We start from the raw sequence: 21448 nt of genomic DNA on the forward strand, positions 1-21448 counted from the left end.
TATCTCTTGTTACTTAATGACAGTGATGCTGTCACTATGTGCTACCCATTGAACTATGTTGTTCCCATGGCTACTCTCTGGGGGTCCATGCTGCCGGGTCCTTACAGTCCTTGGGGAGATATAAACACATGTCTGCCCGCCTAAGACAGGGCACCAGCAACAAACCAAAGAGCCTAGCTTGATGAACCAATGACTTGAATTAGGTCAGCCAAGAGCTTCAGCACCAAAGTCCCCTCTGCCCCCAGCAAACCCCGCCCCTGGGAGGGGGAGGACCTTCCACACTCCCTCCCCTGCACAAGGGAACGTTAGGAGCAGCCTAGCTCTACCTGGATGACACAGCTCCACACGCAGATGAGGAGGCAGACCTAGACAGGGCCAGCCACTTGCCTGAAGCCTTACAATCCCTTCCCTCATCTCTCCACTCCTTTGGACAGTCCTGTCCCATCCCAGCTGCAATGAGTTTATCTCTGCGGATGGTGCCCAACTCTTCTCCTAGGGTCGGAGTCCACTTTTCCTACTGTATGGATGGATTGACGCCACGATATACCCAGCATGGCCAAATGCAGCTATCCTTTGGTTGGGGCGGGGGTTGTTGCTGTGGTGGTGGTTTTGTTTGGTTGCTTTTTCGAGACAAGCTTTCTCTGTGTAGCCTTAGCTGTCCTGGACTCGCTTTGTAGACCAGGCTGGCTTGAACTCACAGCGATCCGCCTGCCTCTGCCTCCAGAGTGCTGGGATTAAAGGCGTGCGCCACCACACCTGGTATAGCTATCCTTTTGTTAGCATTTTTTCTTTTCTTTTTAAAAAATTATTATTATTATTATTATTATTATTATTATTATTATTATTATTATTATTATTATTCTCTGTAGCCTTGGCTGTCCTGGACTCACTTTGTAGACCAGGCTGGCCTTGAACTCACAGGGATCCACCTGTCTCTGCCTCCCAAATGTTGGGATTAAAGGTGTGAGCCACCACACCTGGCCAGCTGCTGCTGCTGCTGCTTCTTCTTTTTTTTTTTTTTTAAGATTTATTTATTCTGTACATAGTGTTCTGCCTGCACAACAGAAGAGGGTACCAGATCTCATTATAGATGGTTGTGAGCCACCATGTGGTTGCTGGCAATTGAACTCAGGACCTTTAGAAGAACAGCCAGTGCTCTTAACCTCTGAGCCATCTCTCCAGCCCCCCACCGCCTTTTTGAGACAGGCTATTAGCATGTTCCCACTAGCCTGCCTTTCAGGGGTCCAGTCGCTGCCAGGTGCCTGCCAGTTGTATGGCCCAGAAAAAGGACCCCACCTGCCATCCTGTGCTCTCTTATGCTCTCGGTTTCTCTCCCTCTGTCTCTGTTTCATGGCTGCCCTCCCCATTTCTCCCCCTCCTTCCCACTACAAATCTCCTTTATACCAGATCTGTTTCATGGCATCTTAATCATTATTATAACACAGGTCTCACTATGTAGCTTTGGTTGTCCTGAAATTCACTTTGTGGACCAGGTTGGCCTTGAACTCAGAGATTCACCTGCCTCTGCTTCCCGGGTGCTGGGATTGAAGGTGTGTGCCACATTAGGCTGGTCTTAACATCACAATTTTCCTATCTGTCCTTACGAGGTCAGGGACTGCATGTGCCCACCTTCACATCATCTTCAAACTAAACCTTAAGGGCCGGGCGTGGTGGCGCACGCCTTTAATCCCAGCACTCGGGAGGCAGGCGGATCGCTGTGAGTTCGAGGCCAGCCTGGTCTACAGAGAGTCCAGGACAGCCAAGGTTACACAGAGAAACCCTGTCTCGAAAAACAAAAAAAACAAAACAAAAAACAACAACTAAAAAACAGCAAACTAAACCTTAAATTCATCCTCATTAAAAAAATTCAAGCTGGGCAGTGGTGGCTCACGCCTTTACTTCCAACACTCGGGAGGTAGAGGCAGGCAGATCGCTGTAACTATAAAGCGAGTCCAGGACAGCCAAGGCTACACACACACACAAAAAAAACCCTCTCTTGAAAAAAAAAAAAAACAAAAATAAATAAATAAATAATTCCAATAAAGAGAACAAAAAATGTCCTTTTATGCCACTTTGGAAGCAGCAGGAGGCTCACTGGGTGGAAGGTGCTCATCCTCAGGCCTGACATGCCAACTAGGCCAACTTTGACTCCCAGGACTCGAGTAAGGAAAGATCCAACAGGCGACAAGAGGGCAATTCTGACTTCCAGGCATGTGCTACCGGATGTTGTGTTCACACAAACACACTAGAAAGTGGTGCTTTTTAAAGAATTTACCACTTCCCTAATGCATGCTTCCGTGTGCTGGCCAGCAACTTGCCAGAGACACTTGAGGACAGGAGGCGTGGCTAGGACTTCCTTAGTCCAAAATTGGCATTAATGAGCAACTGGTGAAGAGTCCATTTAAAATCCCCTAAGCCTCCATACTTTACATTTTTCCATCCAGGCTTCCGCTTGCCCCACCCCAGAGGGACTGCTAGACACTCGTCAAAGCTTCCTCTTTCCCACCTTCATTAAAGAACAAAAAGGCTTGCCCCTCTGGGTCCTCGGAATGGCTGGTCTGTATTTTCTTAGCAGGGTCTTAGAAGGAAATGACTTCCCTCTGAAATTGTGGCTGCCCAACCCAGCTGTGGCATTCTTAGACCTCGGGTAAACAGGAAGCTTCCGGCCTTGGGCCCTTCATGTTCCTCTCGCAGACTATTAAAGCCTGTTAATAGGCTGGTAAAAGGACAGCTGCTGGCCATAAAGTCAGCCCACTCCTTAGAAGATTAGCAACTAGCTCTCCAAGGTCAGAGAGCCCCAGGCCCCTCTGTGTGCGCGCCTAGCAGGGGTCCTCAGGTGGAGGGTTTCTTGGGTGATGAGCTCTAGAGACAAAACAGCATTACTGTTGGGGGGGGGGGGGGGAGGATCACTTCTGGGTATCCCTCAGCTCCTCCCACCTACTTTTTTTGGGGGACGGGGAAGCCCTAGGATTTGCAGCTGCTGCTGAGAGGCACAGTCTCTGCCAGCTGGAGGGACAGTAGGGCAGAGGTGACCATCTTCTGCCAAGAAGGGCACTCGGTGTCTTGGCAGAAGGCAGAGGGCTGCCCCAATCTGTGTGTACATTTTCAGTAGCATTTGACTCCGGACCAAATGCTTGGCTGTGCTAGAGCTGTGGTGATGGGTGGGAATGCTCGTTGGCCAGGCTGGCTGGAGGCTCCCACGGAGGGTGCTGGGCCTCGGCCAGGAGCTTCCCTTCAGCTGGCAAGTTGAGCTTTCTGTCACGGTTGGAGGGAGTGTGTCCAAATTCCAACTCTCAGCTTTCCAGAAGCTGCTGCTGATTGCCATCTGCTTTCAAGAATATGCTTATTGGGATTTTGGCCCAACGGGGAGTAAGGATAATGACACAGTGCCAGACTTTACCTGGCTCAGGCCATGCACAAACCCTGCCCAGCAGGGGCCGCGCTTTGGCATTTAGAGGATCTTCCTCTGTAGCTGCCTCAGCGTCCTGGAGCCTTGAGACAGGTAGGAGTCACCACACTCCTCAGGGTCAGAGATGCCTCTGACCCATGCCTACCAGTCAGGCCTGAGCTTTTGAGGATGGAAAGCCAGTCAGCCCTGGTTACCCTCCTCCACCAGGTGTCATTACTCTCCCGTGACAGCTTCTGTTCAGAGCTGTTCCCACGGCGCTCGGAGGCTGCTTCTGATAGAGCAAAGGAAACAAAACGGAGGACTTTCCGCTTAGGCCACATTTGAGCCTCCAGGTGTTTAGATTGCGATCTGTTGTTTAAGGTAGCGGAAAGATTTAAGGCCTAAAAGACCTAAAGCACACCCCAGGAAGGAGTGTCTTCCTTAGTTTCAGAGTACGCGAAGGCAGCTCTGAAAGCAGCTTAAGATCACACAGCTGGACGATGAGGACTGGGATCCAGGGTTCAGATCCGGTGCTCGGATCCAAATGCCGCTTCTATACCTTACAAAAAGTAATGCAGCAGAAACAGCAGCACACACCGTCTACCCCAGCACTCGGGAGGCAGAGGCAGGTGGGTCTCTGTGAGTTTGAGGCCAGCCTGGTCTACAAAGTGAGTCCAGGACAGTCAGTTTCAGAAGTTCCAGGACAGCCAGAGGGAGCTACCCAGAGAATTCCTGTCTCAACTTCCCCGACCACTCCTCAAAAAAAAAAAAAAAAAAGAAAAAGAAAAAGGTAATCTGTTGCAGATTTTCATAGTCTGTATACACACACACACACACACACACACACACACACACACACACACAGGTATGTATGTATGTATATATGCATGCCCGTATCATAAAGAAAACTTCAGAAACATCTCACTTAGAGCACACAGTCCCTTTTTCCTCCCATCACTCTACTGTCTCCACCATTGTCAGTGGACTAGGCTGTTGGTTAGAGCTTTGATCAAACATTTAATTTAAATTTACACATAGAGGGACTGGAGAGCTGGCTTACGTGTTAGAGTACTGAGTGTTCTTCCAGAGGACCCAGGTTCAATCCCCAGCATCCATTTGGCAGTTCACAACTGTCTGCAACTCCAATCTGAGGGAATCCAACACCCTTACATAGACACACATGCAGGCAAAACAGCAATGCACATAAAGTAAATATTTTTTAAAGACTGCACACAGGGCTGGACAGTGGTGGTTCATTCCTTTAATCCCAGCACTAAGGAGGCAGAGGCAAATGGATCTCTGAGTTCAAGGCCAGCCTGGTCTACAGAGTCAATTACAGGACAGCCAGGGCTACATAGAGAAACCCTATCTTGAAAACCCAAAAAACAAAACCAAACAAAGAAAAAGAAAAACAAGTATGAAAAAACAAACAAACAAAAAATAGGACTTACACATAGGTCAGCAGTGGGCTTAAGACTGCTTAATGCAACTAGGTGTGGTGGCACACACCTTTAATCCTAGCACTTGGGAGGCAGAGGCAAGCGGATCACTGTGAGCTCGAGGCCAGGCTGGTCTACAAAGTGAGTCCAGGACAGAGAGCCTGTCTCAAAAAAGCCAAAAACAAACAAACAAACAAACAACAAAAGACTGCATGATGCTTGCTGCCCAGGGAGATTTGAGGCAGCTCCACTCAGCAGTGAAAACAGTTACTGCTCTACACTGTACTGTGCGCCCCCTCTGCCCCCAAGAAGGGGCTCTTGTGCTCATGTCCTCCTCTCCTAACTGGCCTCCAGAGACAGGGAAGACCGTAATGGACAGTGCTGTCAGGATGTGTGGGCAGTCCCAGCCAGGATGTCTTGTAGCTTTCAGACCCTGGGTTACATCAGCTTCCAGCTCGTCCCTTGAGACTCCAGGTCAAGTCCAAGGCAGGAAGTTGCAATGGAGGAGTAGTCCCAGGAGCCAGTACGTCAGGAAGTAGGCCAGAATGCACTTTGTGACTGGAGAACAAGTCTTCCAGTTGTATAGGAGTTCCACGAGACAGTTTCTGGGGGGCTTCTGTCCTGGTGGGGAGTGCTCAAGAGGCCTCCCAGGTGCAGTGTCCACAGATCTCAACAGTGGTTCTTGACTCTGAAGCAAGTGAGCTGAAAACCAGTACATAATAGGAGTGGAAGAGCCCAAAAACCGGGTGAGAACCTAGAAAAGCCATATTGATTGGAGCATCAGTGACGTGCCTGGATGAGTCGTGGCCTGACACTAGGAAAGCAAATTCAGCAAAGCTGCCTGATGAAGATGTGTGCATCACCAGCCCAGCAGACCCTGAGTTACCAATCATCAGTCTCAGTATAATCAGAAGTATGGGCCGACCAATGCTAACCACGCTATGTGATCTGATTTTAGCCCATAGTCTCTAAGTTTTTGTCTGTGTTGGAGGCCAGGAACCTGAGGAGGCTTTCTCACAGGGGATGGCGCCGAGAGAAGAGGCAAGTCTTGGTTCAGCCTTTCCCATCTCAAGCGAGCTCTGAGCTAAGTCTCCAAGTGCTCTCACCTACCTTGTCTGAGCTTGCCTGGCACTCACTTCATAGGTGATGCAGCCACAGCCACAGACTGCTGTTTTTTTTTTTACCTCCTCTAACCACATGGCTCAGGGAATATCACAAACTGTCAATATACGTCTTTGAGAGAGGGCTGGTCAGTGTGGGGACAAGACTTTCCTGGAGACAGTCAAGAACTTTATAACTGGATAGAAACTCAAACCCCTAACCCTGTGCTGCCACCACCATCCCCAAACCTGACAAGATGTCCATCACCTGTGCTCAAGACTCACACCCCTGCTTGTACCCATTCCCTTCCCCATCTGCCTAGAATGGTTTTTGCTGCTGCTTTGTTTTGGAGACAGAATTTTATGAAGTGCATGTAGTCAGAGTTTTGGAATTTTGATTTCTTTAAAAAACACAGAAATGCATGGAGGCACACACCTGTAATCCCAGCACCCATATGGCAGAGGTGGGTGGATCTCTGAGTTCAAGGCCAGCTGGGTCTACAAAGCGAGTCTAGGACAGCCAGGGCTACATAGAGAAACCGTGTCTTGAAAATAAAAAATAAAAAAACAAAACAAAAAACTCAGAAATATTTTAAGAATATGTTTTCGTTTTAATCCCAGGTGTGGAGATAACGGGCTGCTTTGCAGCAGCTGACTATGATTTGCCTCCTGCTCTGGAAGGGGCATGATTTTGCCAGCTGCAGACAATTTCTGTGATTGTGACATTTGGAATGCTGGGGCCTTTTCAGAGGGTATAGAAATGCTAGGACCCCAAGAAGCGGGGTGGTTGCTGGTTGTGGTTTGTTAAGTAACCATGTGCAAAGAAGAAACAGGATGAATTAGATATCCTGACAGCAAAGATCAAACTTTCCCCAAGGAGCTCGATGCCCCGATTCAGCAGGGAGTAGTTTAACAATAAAGTCACCCCCTTTCAGACCTCTGACTTTATTGAGGGATCTCTTTCCTTTCCTCTCTATCCTTTTCTCTTATCTAGGGTTGGGGGTTAAAAGAGTGAAGAAAAGAGGTGGAGAAGGGCAGAAGAAAGAGGAACCCACAAAGTGGCAAATGATGGCTCCAAGTATAGGCTGATCTCAAAGTCTATGTATTTGAAGATGGTCGTGAAGGGACCTTTTGAGACAGTTTCTCCCTGAACCTGGACTTCACTGATTGGCTAAACTGGCTGCCCAGCACACCCTGGGTCCTCCTGTCTCTCTCCCAGCACTAAGACCACAGCTGAGCACCACTGTGCCTGGCTCTTACGTGGGTGCTAAGTTGAGGATGCAGCTTCAGCTTGGGCTGTAGGCTCTTCATCAACTCAGCCATCTCCCCACTCCTACATGCTTGTTGTTGTTTTGTTTTGTTTTGTTTAGAGACAGAGTTTCTCTGTGTAGCCTTGGCTGTCCTGGAATCGATTTGTAGACCAGGCTGGCCTCCAACTCACAGCAATCCCCCTGCTTCTGCCTCCCCAGTGCTGGCATTAAAGGTGTGCACCACCATGCCAGGCCTTACATGCCTCTTATATGGGAAGTTGCTTTTGTTTTTCTGTCTTCAGAACACATTTAAAATATGATGCCTTCCTCCCTTGGTGAATTAAGTACTTTTCCACGTGCACAATAAATACACTGATTGTGTGTGGTCAGCTCTCTTCTTCCATCTTGTGGAGTCAATCAGGCTTGGCAGCAAGTGCCTGTACCCACTAAGCTATTTCACTCCCCTACATCTTTACTTCAGAGCTGGGGATTGAACTCAGGGCTTCTCACATGCTAGGCAAGGACTCTACCACTAAGTTATTCTCTCAACACACATGCAGTACTTTATCCGAACTTTCATTTGATTTCTCGATGCGTAGCTCTGCCTGGCTGGGAACTTACCCTGAATTCAGGATGCTCTCCCTGCCTCTGTTTCCTAAGCACTGGAGCTACACATGTGTCACCATGCCTGGGTGGATTTAATTTTTTGTTTGAGACAGGGTTTCACTATGTAGCCCCAGCTGGCCTCAAACTGGTCTATGACCTCCCCTCTGGAATTAATTTTTGTTTGTTTGTTTGTTTTGAGACAGTTTCTTTGTGTAGCTCCAGTAGAACAGGCTGGCCTTGAACTCATGGATATCCGCCTGCCTCTGAGTGGGACCAAAGGCATGTGCCACTATCACCAGCTAATTCCTGCCCCCTCCCCACAGGTTTTCTCTGTGTAGCCTTGCCTGTCCTGAACTCACTTTGTAGACCAGGCTGGTCTCAAAACTCACAGCGATCCACCTGCCTCTGCCTCTCAAGTACTGGGATTAAAGGCGGGTGCCACCATGCCGGCCCTCTAATTCTTACAGCACTAGTATAATTTGAAATAAGCAAATGGGTTCTATAAAGCTCAGGATGGCTTTTGTTTGTTTGGTTTTTGGTTTTTCGAGACAGGGTTTCTCTGTGTAACAGGTCTGGCTGTCCTGGAACTCGCTCTGTAGTCCAGGCTGGCCTCGAACTCATGGATATCCGCCTGCCTCTGCCTCCCAAGTGCTGAGATTAAAGGCGTGCACCACCACACCAGGCCCTTGTTTTTGTCTTTTTTTTGAGGCAAGGTGTCACTAAGTAGTAAGTAGTACCTGGAACTCACAGAGATTCCCCTGCCTCCACCTCCCAAGCACAGGGATTTCAGGAAGCTTTACGCAGTGTTAAGAAAGAACCCGAGGTCTTCAAGCATTCTAGGAAAGCAGTCTACCGAGCTGGCTAGCCCCTAACTTTACCTGCCTCCTATGTCTGCCTCCCTGTTCATACCATGGACTCACTATGGCAGTAATTTTATCTTACTTGTGTGCCATCCTCAGAGTCCTGATTCAGATTCTAGAACAAAGATCGCCCTAGGCTTGTGCTTGTCTAGCTATTTAGCCTATGCAGATATGAAAAGTGCTGTGTAGCTCAGGCTGAACTTCAATTTAAAACCCTCCTCCCTCCTCCTCCTCAGTGCTGGGATTACAGCTGTGCCTGACCTTGTCGGTGGACTACAGGGGGCATGAGTAGCTCTCTTGTCTAAGGTTTCAGCTGCACTCACACAGCATCCCAGGCAGCCCCGCCTCACCTGAACATGCATGCACAGACCTCCGAAGAGCAGCAGCACTGCAGCGTGGACCAGGTACACAAACACCTTTGGGCTGAGGAAGCCAGGGCGGGGCTTCTGCAGCCTCTCACTGTCCTTGCTCCTCTGCAGCCCAAGTGTAAGGCAGAGCCAGGGGTGGGTGCTCACATACGTCCAGGCTGCCCATGCGACCAGGACAGCCACTGGCGTAGCCAGCAGAAAATTGGGCAGCTGCCTGAGCTCATAGTAGCGCAGAAGACCAACATTCCAGTAGACATCCTGGATGTAGCTGTATATCAGAGGAAGGTCCCAGGAGCACCACGGGGGCTCATTTCCTCCTGCAATCCGGTAGCCTTTGTCCACAGCTAACTGTGCCAAGGGCTCAGGGATGGAGCGGGCTGAGCCTCCTGAGCAGAACTGGGTGTAGGCATAGTACTGAAAGAGGGCAAAGGGCAGGCTGACTGTGAGCACTGACAAGCACAGAGAGGCCAGCAGCTGGATGAGCTGTTTCCAGGGGCTCAGTACCACAAGAGAAGAAAAAAAGCCTCTGCACTGAGAATGCAAGAGGAAGCCCACACTGACCAGCCCATTGGCGCGCACACCAGTGGCAAGAGCAAAGAGAAGCCCACTAGCCCAGCCCCGGGCCCTCTCCAGCTGCCCCATGGCGCTAAATGTCAGGAAGGCAAACAAAGCTTCTGAGTAACCAGCTGCCAAGAAAACATTGGCAGGGCTGAGGCAGAAGAGCAGCGCTGCAATAAAGGCTTGGCGGGGACACTGCAAAACCAGACAACCCAAGTCGTGAAGTGTGACTGCAGCCAGCACAGAGAACAGGAAGTTGAGAAGTGCTACTGAGACCAGCAGGCAACTGCGCTGGTTCAAGAGGCCCTGCAAGGGTCTCAACAGTTCAGTTCCCATCAGCAGGGCCAAGGGGAAGCCAGGGAAGAAGGCATAGTTGTGCTCATAAAGGTAGCCGTGCTCAGCAATAAACAGGAAGTGTTCTGCATCCCAACGAGACAGACCACCCAGAAGACCTTCTATAAGCTGATCCACAGAGCCGGAGGGGGCCAGGCGGGGAGGAGAAAAGGCATCTGCACGGTGGTCTGGGATGATGGTGTTGAAGAGTGCCTGTGGGGTGAAGGAGAACCAGGATGTCGGTGAGTAACTGGAAGAATCACCACGAAATAAAGAGGGAAGGACGGACGTGTTGGGGTGTGCGTGTGCACACACACACGTGTAGGGCGCTCCCGTGCTGACTAGTAAACTCTAAGTTCAACACCATGCAGGAGATGCCTGAGTCTACAAATGGGAAGCCAGATCAGGACTCACATAAACCGGATACGTAAGCAGGGCTGGTACTCCCAGGTGTGGGACTGAAGGAGATGCCTGGGGAGAAGGCAGAGGCAGAGTGGAGATCCAAGGGATGTTGCCCATCAAGGATACAGTAGAGTCTTCCTGGAAGGAGTAAGGATCCAGCACAGAAAGAAGGAAGCCAGGCATGTTGGCTCGAGCTTTGACTCTTGAACTCAGAGGCAGGCAAGGCAGCCTGGTCTACAGTGAGGGATGAGGGAGGTGTGGGAAGCCCAGGGGAGGACAGTGTCTCAGAACCAAGTGAAAAGCAGGATAGAGAAACGGCTGAAGGCTGCTGACTGGCCCAGTAAGATAGGAAGGGAAAATTGAGCACTGACTCCACCAGCATTTAGGTCAATGGTGACCCATTAGAGCTATTTCAGCAGAATGGGGTAAGAGAAGCTGCCTGGCCGGGCGTGGTGGCTCACGCCTTTAATCCCAGCACTCGGGAGGCAGAGGCGGGTAGATCTCGGTGAGTTCGAGGCCAGCCTGGTCTACAAAGCCAGTCCTGGATAGCCAAGGCTACACAGTGAAACACTGTCTTAAAAACAAACAAGAGAAACAAAACAAAACAAAACAAACCAAGGGGGGTACTGCCTAGCTAACAGAAAATGGGAGCTTATGCATGTAATGGTTTTGTTGTTGTTTTTCTTTTTCTTTCTTTCTTTCTTTCTTTCTTTTTTTTTGTTTTTTTGAGACAGGGTTTCTCTGCGTAGCCTTCACTGTCCTGGACTCACTTTGTAGACCAGGCTGGCCTCGAAGTCACAGTGATCCGCCCGCCTCTGCCTCCCGAGTGCTGGGATTAAAGGCGTGCGCCACCACGCCCGGCTTGTTGTTGTTTTTCGAGACAGGGTTTCTCTGTGTACCCTTGGTTGTCCTGGACTCACTTTGTAGACCAGGCTGGCCTTGAAATCACAGCAATCAGCCTGCTTCTGCCTCCCAAGTGCTGAGATTAAAGGCGTGCGCCACCAAGCCCAATGCTTGCTTTTTTTTTTTTAATGGGTAGCGGTAGGCATGGAGGACGCAGATCACTATATTTACCACGACTAGACTTCTGTCTCAGGGTAAAGCTTCCTGAGACAGGAAGCTGAAGGCCACAGAAACATGGTAGGTTCCATGGATTACACAGCCAGAGAGAATGAAAAAATCAGATCTGAGGGAACAGGAGTGAGCTGCAGAGACAGAGGTCAAAGAATGAGGCGCATAAAGCAGGTGCAGGAGCGGGCTATGGAGTGATGCTATGGAACGGTGAAGACAAGATCCCTGAAAGGAAGTAGGACGGTGCCACAAGGGACCAGGGCAGAGAATGTGTCACATTCTTAGTACTGAAACTGCAGACACCAACAGAAGTAGTTCCAGAAGGAGTGCTAGTGAACCGGGAGTCAAAACCTTCAAAGAATAACTCATTGACGGAGATGCCAGCAACGACGCGGAGTGGCTAGGGGAAGCTCTGAAGCATGCGCTTTAGAGCTGGAAGGGGTGAGCAGAGAGCATGAGATCCAATCTATTGTTAGACGTCTTTCTGCCTCACTAGGTTGTCAGCTACTTGAGGGAAAACATGGCTTTGCACAAGTCAGCACAGTTTTGGGAACAGGTACTCACTATAACTGTGGTGGCTGAACTTCAGGGATTGAGGAAATACACTGTTTCCAAGCTCACACTGAATGAGGCCCCAGCTGTCCTGGCTCCCTGTCCCAGATGCTGACTAGCAGCACTGTTCCTGTGGTTCTGCCAGGAACTCAGCTGATGCTGGGCCAGAGCCATCACCAAGCCAGGCTCCCCAGCCTAGCAACAAGAGCACAGCTCACTTAAAGGCTCACTCTCTTCTTGGTCAGTTTCTTCATCAAGTCACTCCAGTGAAAAGAAATGGGATGGGGTGACAAGCACAGGTAACAGCACTCGCCACCAAATTAAAGACACTTTAATCCCCAAAGCCAGCAAACCCTGAAGTGCTTCATTAATAGGAGAGGAAGGATTCAGAGCTAGAAGCTCAGAGGGGGTTAAAAATAGGGGTGAAAAGAAAAGGGTTCTACAAAGGAAGCAGCTTGGAGCCCTAGATACGGGTGATACAGACACACAGACACACACACACATACAGATACACATACCCACACACACACGGACACAGACACACACACAGATACACATACCCACACACACACACACACACACACACACACACAGATACACATACCCACACACACACATGGACACAGACACACACACAGACACACATTGTGTTAATTCAGCAGCTCTAGGGTGTTGACCTATGTTCATTCATGATCATAAACTCAGGGCCCACCAAGTACAGAGCATTATGCTAGGCACCAAATAATCCATACCTGTGTGATTTTGATTAAAATATGTATCAAGGCAGCCTGGGGGAACGGGGTGGCAAAAGGGCAAACATACTGAGAACTGAGTGGCTGAGACAGCAAGCAGAAGAAGGGAGTCACTACTGATGAATATTCACACACAGTCGCAGAACTTTGGAAAGGCCGCCTCTCTCCCACTCAGGTAACACAGAACTCAGACTCCAAATACAGGAACCCCGGGCAGTGCTTTAAGCAGCCACACACACACCTTTAAAAGCACCCTGTTGGTAAGACCATCAGCTGCCCAAGGCTGTTAGGAAAACCTCTGCTGCTGCTTCATGGTCAATACCACTGCTAAGGCTCTTGGCCACTCTCCAGCTGCCAGGCCTAGTGTGTCAGGGTCCAACCACACACCGAGGCACACCGGAAGTGAAGAATGAGGACCACTTAGTCTTCATTCCTAGCTCAGTCATAAAGCGAGAGCGTATCAGGGAAAGGATCAGAGACTGACCTGCAGCGCTAGAGTCAGGACACGGCAGCTCACTGCAAACCTCAGCACCTCTTTCTGGGAAGGGTCCAGGGGCCACATCCTCACACCATCAGGACTGAGCTTCCTCAGGCTTCTAAACTCCAACACCCAAGGAAGAAAATGTCACACATGGGCCAAAAGCAAATTAACATTTTCTTCACAGGAGTCACCCCCTTCAACATTACTATGGCAAACCTGACTTCCCAGAGGAAAGACTCATCTTGAAGGCAGGTGGACCACTGGGTGTCACTCTGAAGCAGGACACTGGAAAGCTAAGCTTGCAGAACTTTAAAAGCCCCTTCAATGCTTTTTATGTGGGAGTCAAAGGTCTGAGTTCCAGTCCCAGGCTGTCACTTGCAAGCTCACATTTAGTCCCTGTGAGTCCTTTATATGTAAAACAGGTGACGCTATTCTCCATCCCCAACCTCACCAATTTGTCACTGTGGTAAAATGGACTAAACTACAAAGCACAACACAAATCAATGTTGTGGCTGCTATTATTTGGCGTGTGCACTTTCCCTCTTGCCCAGAATAATAAAATAATTCCCAAACCAGAGTCCCCGAAGTGGGGCACAGAACCACACTAGAAGCCTGTAATAACTACACATGCCAGCCTGGCGCTCTGATGTGTGTTCAGCTGGTCTGTTAAATTAAGTGGCGAAGGAAAAGAAAACCACTGCTCAGCAGGACTTCGGCCAGCTCCCATCGCTAAAACAAACTCAGGGCAAAGACAGAGTCTACCACTAGGGCTATTTCCCATCTCGGAGGGGGTGGCAGCAGCATACAAAACCCAAAGCCACTCTGAAGCACATAATGCACTTCAAGGCTTTAAAAGAAAAAGAAAAAAAAAAAAACAATTTAAAAGCAGTCATGGCTCCTTCTGTGCTTAAGCAAGAAGAGCCAGAAGCCCCCTTTCTTCTCTCAGGTGGCTAACACCTTCTAAGCTTTTAGGCTTCACTTGCTTTCCGGAATGTTCTGATCCCACTAGATTGCCCTATCCTGTCACTGCCTCTTACCCTGCCATTTTTTATTTTTTTTTTACTTTTTATTTTTATTTTTTTTTGGTTTTTCGAGTCAGGGTCTCTTTGTAGCCTTGGCTATCCTGGACTCACTTTGTAGACCAGGCTGGCCTTGAACTCACAGCGATCCTCCTGCCTCTGCCTCCCGAGTGCTGGGATTAAAGGCGTGCGCCACCACGCCCGGCTACCCTGCCATTTTTACATTGCTATCCTTTACTTATGAGCACAGTGGCTTTGAATCCTAGTTGTCCCAGGACCTAGCATTGTCAGCGTAGCAAGGGCAGGATACAGCATCACCAGTTCTGACTCTAGATCTAAAGTCACTGGTCCAAGTACTCCCCCTCTCATATTTCATGTTAAAAAGCAAGATGGCCCAGCAGGTCGAGGCACTTGCTACTCTGGTGACCCACAGAACTGAAGGAGAGAAGACACCCCCCACAAGTTGTCCTCTGTCCTCGTCACTCAGGTGTGCCATGGTGGGCCTGTAGCCACACACATATACACAAACAGATGCACATACGCACACACGCGCGCGCACACACACACACACAAGCAAATGACAAAGTCACAGAAACCATGGGAGAAAATAAAATCCTCCATGAAGGGGACAAGATTGGCTAACAGCGACAGTACTCCCTTCGTAGCACAAGGGGGCACCTGCTGCTTGCTTCATCACCAGGAGGCCTAGAGAAAAACAGGGCCACCGCTCACCTCCCAACTCCACATAGGTTTCCTTATGAAAATTCAGTCTAAAGTAAAGCTTCTGAACATTCCATCCCAGGGAGCATTATTTTCTGACTAGAGACGCCGGATTCGCTAAACTCAAACAGGTCACAGGAAAAACGCACACCCAACTCCTTCTCTGCCCTAGGATGAATCCATTCTTTTCTTCACTGGCCTCCCACCCGCATGCATAAGGGACGCAGGGAGAAAGGAAAAATACTGAACCCACCTTTGCATTCTGACTAGACTCTCACTCTCTTTCTTTCGTTCAAACTCTGGACTCAGTGGCCGCAGGAGATGCACCCCGCACTTAGTTTACCGTGAAGCCAAGTAAAATCGAGACGATTATCGCTCTCGCTATTTTGCCAACTTCCATTTGATGAAAGAAGCCCCTCCCTCGTCAAATCACACTCCTAACTGGCGGGATGCTTAGAACTAGTTTCATTCTGTAATTTTCCCGTGAGATCCCATTAGACACCAGGTAAGAGCATAATTACCATCGCCATTTTATGGATGTGAAAACTGAGGCGCGACACGCCCACCACTTCAAGCGCCTCATGCTCGGCGTTCTAAACCTTATCGCCAATGTCACGAGCGCGTTTTGCCAGAAAGCACAAAGGGTATGTATTCCTTCCCGGACAGGACAACCCGTGTCTCCAAGGCCTAGCCCGTGCTTCTTCCAACGACAGCGGACGTTGTTGCTGGAAGCGTACGGTGATGGGGGGCTATCTGGGAAAGCCTGTTGAACTGGGGTCCTGGACTCTCTGGGTAAGGCTAAGCATCCTCAATGGGGTGATGCACTCTGCCCCAGAGGCCTCGCGGCCGCCTCCTGCTAAGCCCCTTGGTGCAGGGAACCCGTTCCAGCCTGCACTTTGCGGACACAGTTCGTCCCCGGGATGGGATATCGACCCTCACCCCAAGGGAGCCACAGCCCAGGGCTTCGTCCCGAGGGAACCGCGCGGGGCCGGGCCAGGCAACGGGGCCGGAAGCAGACGAGGGCCGGAGGCCGCAGAGGAAGAGGCGGCGCCGGAGGCCGCAATGGCGGAGGGGCGGGGCTCCTCGCTTCTCTACAGCCTCCGCCTAATTTCTCTCGGCCTCAGTTTGACAGCTTCCCTCCCCGGAGAACTCCAGAGCTCCAGAGCTGGCGCCGGGTCTCCTCCGTGCCCGCGCGTCCAGACCACCCCCGCGGAGCTTCCAACCTCAGCACCTCCATCCGGGTCCCGGGCGAGCGTCCCGCGCCTGCGCGCTGGCTCCGCCGACGGCGGCCCCGCCCCCCTCCTGCCCGGACTCGGAGCGCCCCGCCTCCTTCCTCGGCGGCCATGTTGACCCCGGCTAGGGCGGGGGCCGAGTCTGTGCGTCGCACCTTCCAGGCGTGGTGACACCTGAGGAGTTTGCCTCTCGCTCGCCGTCAGTTTGCTTGCGCGCGGGCGCTGCGCGCTCAGTCGCGGCTCTCGCCCCTGTCCCATCACGCAACCGGCCCCTCTGACTTTGCCGGCGTGGGCCGAGGCTGGAGCGGGGCACTGCCCCAGACCTATTCACTGCGGCCAGAGCCGCGCGTTCTCTCCTGCCCCACCACATCAGCTCCGCACAGGGCCTGGCACAAAATAGTCACTATGAATAGGCAAAAGAAAGCCTCCTTGGTTTTTTTTTTTTTTTTTTTTTTTTGTGGCAAGCAGCGCTACCCTGCGCCTGGGTGCGAAGAAAGTGGGGGAGGGAAACCCCCGACTTTCCCCTCCACTGGTCATGGAGGACTCTACCCTGCTTTAGTTCTCAGTTCTCACCTCAGGTGATTTGTCTAGGACGTGGAAGGGAAACCTCAGAGAACACCGCCTGAGGACTCTTCCCTCAAGCAGTTTCTGTCGTAGGAACTGGCGCCAAAAAAAAAAAAAAAAAAAAAAAGGAAGCTAATTCAACAAAACCGTCTGTTGGGGAGGAGCAGCCAGTTGGTACCCCTGTAACGGAAACTGTTAGAACAACTTTGCACCCTCCGTAGAGGAAACAGATAATAAATCCTTCTCCGCTGGTGGACTTCTTGTTTCTCAGGATTCCAAAGCCGCCTGTGGTTTCGGTTATCTGTCTTCTCAACGTAGTAGCTTGGGTCTGGGTTAACCTCTGGCCACAGCCCTTAGCTGAGGGAGGGGTTTATCTTCTTCAACAGCCACAAATGTGGGTGGGAACAAAGAGATGGTCGCTATCTCTCCCAGCAAAGGGAGCTAGCCCACCTCAGCTCGGTGGGGGCCGGGCGCTGTAGCTATTATTTCAGGCCCTGGGACTTAAAACTGCGCCCTGGATATTTATGTGTAAGGTGGATAGAGTGTAAGGGACGTTTTAGTGGTTGGTAAAGAGAAAGGAGGGAGTTTACAAAGTCATTCTTCCAGGTTTTTCTGCGCGTAAACAGTGCTGTGAGAGAAATGGCAGTGCGTCTCTGGGCACACTTGTGACTAAGGCCCAAGGTTGTGCCTTGACTCTCTGGAGCCACCGCAGCACTCAGCCTTTAAAGACAAAACGGAGAAGTGAACTGTCCTTGCTCTGTGACTTCACAAGGGGGAAAATGGCATCAGATTCCCTCAAAATCTGCCTGTAAAAATGGCAGGGGTCCTCTTGCGAGGAGAAGAAGCGAGAGTGTTTGCTGAAACGCCCTTAAAAGGTAGAACTTTGTCTGGGTCTTCCGTGGCGCTTGGCTGCAATTTCTCCTTCCCGTCCCTTCCCAGCTGCCCAACCCCCTCCTCTTCTGCTGTTTCTGGCTTCGGCTCCTACAGGAAAACAAGGAAGCTGAATCTCCTGTGCTCTGGAAACCCTGACACTCACCGGCTCTTTGGACTGGAAGGTGGCAGGACGGGGTAGCAGGGGCTGGTAGAGCTCCAAGGCTTGTGAGCAGTGTGAGCGGTGAGAGAGGCAGCACCACGCAGTTTGCCTTCTGAGTCTGCAGTTAAAATGGAGCCTGCATCCACACAGCCTCTGAGCCACTAAAGTAGAGACAGCAAGGGAAACAGCCAGCCAACTCCCAGGACGCCAGAAAGAGCCCATCTCCGCGCCGTCGGTTAAGGAAGCCCCCCTCCCCCCCCCCCACACCGTCAGGGAACAGCCTCCCCACACAGGTTCCTAAGCAGGTCCATGCAAAGCAATGCACAACTACTTCTAGAACCCCAAGATTCAAGAGGATGGCATCGTTTTTGTTGTTTGAACTTGCGGGCCTCTGCGTCTTCTGATCTTGCTTGAAACGTTATCACACCAGACCACTCTTTGGCTTCAGGGACAAACTCCACATCCACCTAGTTCTGGTTTTTGTTTTTGTTTTTCGAGGCAGGGTTTCTCTGTGTAGCCCTGCTTGCCCTGGACTCACGGTGTAGACCAGGCTGACCTCGAACTCACAGGGATCCGCCTGCCTCTGCCTCGGGGAGGTGCTGGGATTAAAGGCGTGTCCTGCTATGCCTGGCCCTCCCTTTCCTGTTTTAACACCTTCTACTTTATCCTGTCCGTGTCATTTCAGTACCTATATTTTCCTCGTTTGGAATATTAGCTTCTGGATATAATGGAAGCAATCTTTTCACCCTTGAGAAGGCAGCTTAGGCAGGGGATGTAACTCAGTGACAGAGCACGTGTCCTGGGCTTAACCCCTAGCGCCACAGAAACAACACCAAAAAAGGTCCCTAAGGCAAGTGCCCAAGGGCACACGCGTCTCAAATTCATGTTTCAGCCTTCCAAGTCAGCTCTAGTAAATATTAGTGAGACCCAGTCTTGCTATGTAGCTTAGGGTGTTCTTGAACTCATGACCCTCTCTCCAGCACAGCTAGGACTGGGATTACATACCTGAGCCAGCTACTTTATGTTACTGAAATTGTTCCCAAGTTTATACATTAAAAAAAAAAATCTCTTCCTGGATAAGAGTCCTTAGGAACTGTATTTAGTATCCTATATACTGTACACCAAGTTTTAATACACTTTCTCTTTCTTCTAGTGGAAGCATGCCATGCCACAGGTGCTAAGGAAGACGTGCTCAGTCCTTGCCCTCACAGGATTTGTGGGTGATTAACATAAAGTACTCTTTAAAGACAAGCTATCCTAACCCCATGTCCAGAGAACAATTTCCCACTGAAGAGAAGTCAGGCTTACCTCCCTGAAACAATCTGATAACTTTATTCCTCCTTGCCTTGTTGCCTGCCTCCACACCTGAGATCAGCTGGGCCCCTTGCTTGGGCAGAAACAGCCCCCAGCGCATCTATCTGTTTCCTATCGTTGTGTTTCCAGGCAGTAAACTTTTTTTTGTTCTGTTTTGTTTTCAAGGCAGGGTTTCTCTGTGTATCCTTGACTGTCCTGGAATCGCTTTGTAGACCAGGCTGGCCTAGAACTCACAGCGATCCGCCTGCCTCTGCCTCCCACAGGTAGCAAACTTTCTAAAGCCATCTAACTATGGGATTGCACTAGTGGACCCTGATCTGGGATGGGACACTGAGATGAAAGTAACCATAGTTCCCTGGTCCCTTTTTTGTTGTTGTTCAAGAGAGTGCTTCTCTGTGTAGATCTGGCTGTCCTAGCATACTCTGTATGAGACCAGGTTAACAAAAAAAAAAAAAAAAAAAAAAAAAAAGGAGAGAGATCAGGTTGGCTTTGAACTCAGGGATCTGTCTGCCTCTCCCTCCCAGAATGCTGGGATTACAGGTTTGTGCCACCATCACCCAGCATAATGGTCAGTGGGCTAGGCTAATGCTTGTGATGAAGCTATTCCTTTCCAGAACTTGATCCTTCTTTTCACTGTACACAGTAAGAAAATATCGATAGTTTCCAAGGATGCTGGATGCTGGGTATATTTACAGCCATCTCAACATTGCAGATGGCACCCAAAGTATCCTGTTTGTTTGACTTCTGCCATGTCACTCAAAGATGCTCATCCACCCCAGGCTGCTAAGACTCTTCCCTGTCTTCGGTTGCCAATGGTGCTTCAAAAACTACGGACATGCTGCTAAAACACCAGCACCTTCAGCAGTTGCCTTTCAATAGTTGACTCCACCGAGAGAGGCCTGGTGGGAAGGCCTTAGCCCCTTTGTGGGTGGCAGTGGCTGCCAAGCAAAAGAACCAATGAGCTTCAGCGTATTGTTTTGGCTGGGCTTGGCTGCTGTCCAGCTATGAAAGAAGGTTAAGGTCATTTGGGGGTGGGGGTGGGGAGGAAGGAGGAGCCTGGGAAAAGAGCTACTGGCCACACCCGGGCGTTCTCTACTGGCCAGGTTCTATTTACTTCTCAAAAGCCAATTACTCACAGCTCAATGGTCAGTAGCTCTCTTTGCCCGTGGTAACTCCAGTCAGAAGCTAGAGACTGGGCTAGGCTGCCCCCAAATTGCAGGAGAGCAGCTGAAAGCAACCCAGGAGACAGAACTCCTAGGTAATGCTCTACACACAGCCCAGAAATGCACTTTCTAGATTGGAAGGGTGCAGGGGGTGGGGGGTGGGGGGATGGGGGAGCTCAAGAGACCCGTAGCAGAAATAGCTATTATCAGTATAACTCAGAAAAAAGAAAAGCACCTTCCCCCTTCTCCCCCGTTTAACAATCAGAATCCATCTTGGTTGACAAAGGTTTTTTTTTTTTTTCCCCCCACAGTACTAATCCGTTATCCTGGCCCCTGACTCAGATATTAACAGCCACACCAAGTTTGATGAGGAGACAGCTTGACTAAAATTCTTGAGATGCTTCTGCCTCTTGCCAAAGACAATCGAACCCAGCCTCCCTGCAGCAGGCTGTGGAGGGAGTGTGGTGTGAAGTTGGGAAGGACTCGGGCACACTTACCTGAGAGACACAGGGCTGTTGTAGGATTATTTGCAAAATATTTTGCTCAGCCTACAAGTGCACAACAAAGAAATGGCCTCGGGTTTCACTCCCCGTGTACGATCGTATTAGTATCTCTGATTTTTCTAGAAGAAAACCCTGAACTTTGATTTTCTCCACTTTCATAAGGGAAAGAATGACGAATAGAGAGAAATGAACAGAAAGGGGACAGTGTGAGACTGAACTAAAGCAATGGCATCTGCCACTATGATGCCACCTGGCTAGTTATTAAGTGGATGCGGTGTGCCAGAATGTATGCCAGGGAGGAATGGAGCCGAGCCCCTCACACACTGTTTATATTGTAGGGAAGGTGGCAGGTGAATGTAAGAGACACTGAGCAGATGTTAACAAGTGCTGAAAGGAAGAAAGCAAGACAGAAGGGACTTAAGTTAGTGAGCAGAGATTTTTTTTTTAAAGTGATATTTAAAGTTTCAAAATAATTATGGTGGCGCATGCCTTTAATCCCAGCACCCAGGGAGGCAGAGGCAGGTGGATTTCTGTGAGTTTGAGGCCAGTCTGGTCTACAAAGCATCCAGGACAGCCAAGGCTACGCAGAGAAACTGTCTTGGGTTGGGGGAGAAAAAGTATCACTGTTTTGCCTGCATTTGCACGCCTGGTGCCAGTAAAGGCCAGAAGAGGGCATAAAATCCCCTGGTAGTAGCTGGGTGTGATGGTGCACGCCTGTAATCCCAGCACTCGGGAGGCAG

General features: G+C 50.1%; 1 protein-coding gene across 14 annotated transcripts; it reads right to left on the reverse strand.

Annotated features, from left to right (window-relative positions):
• Positions 1-4586: 4586 nt before the first annotated feature.
• PIGV (phosphatidylinositol glycan anchor biosynthesis class V) lies at positions 4587-18552 on the reverse strand. Of its 14 annotated transcripts, XM_084785262.1 has the most exons (5): positions 16123-16381; positions 13164-13275; positions 10022-10115; positions 8994-9397; positions 4587-5581 (listed from the first exon to the last, which is right to left on the reverse strand). In XM_084785262.1, the coding sequence occupies exons 1-5, from the start codon at positions 16242-16244 to the stop codon at positions 5303-5305; spliced, it is 1011 nt and encodes a 336-aa protein (XP_084641388.1). In that variant the 5' UTR covers positions 16245-16381; the 3' UTR covers positions 4587-5302. The 14 variants fall into 14 exon arrangements, with proteins under 14 accessions (XP_084641388.1, XP_084641398.1, XP_084641392.1 ...); XM_084785272.1 differs by lacking the exon at positions 16123-16381 and adding an exon at positions 17732-17840 and having other exon boundaries at positions 8994-10115; XM_084785266.1 differs by having other exon boundaries at positions 8994-10115.
• Between the last annotated feature and the right edge of the window lie 2896 nt (positions 18553-21448).

Source organism: Acomys minous (assembly GCF_964271855.1).
Source record: "Acomys minous genome assembly, chromosome: 6".
Lineage (NCBI taxonomy): Eukaryota > Metazoa > Chordata > Mammalia > Rodentia > Muridae > Acomys > Acomys minous.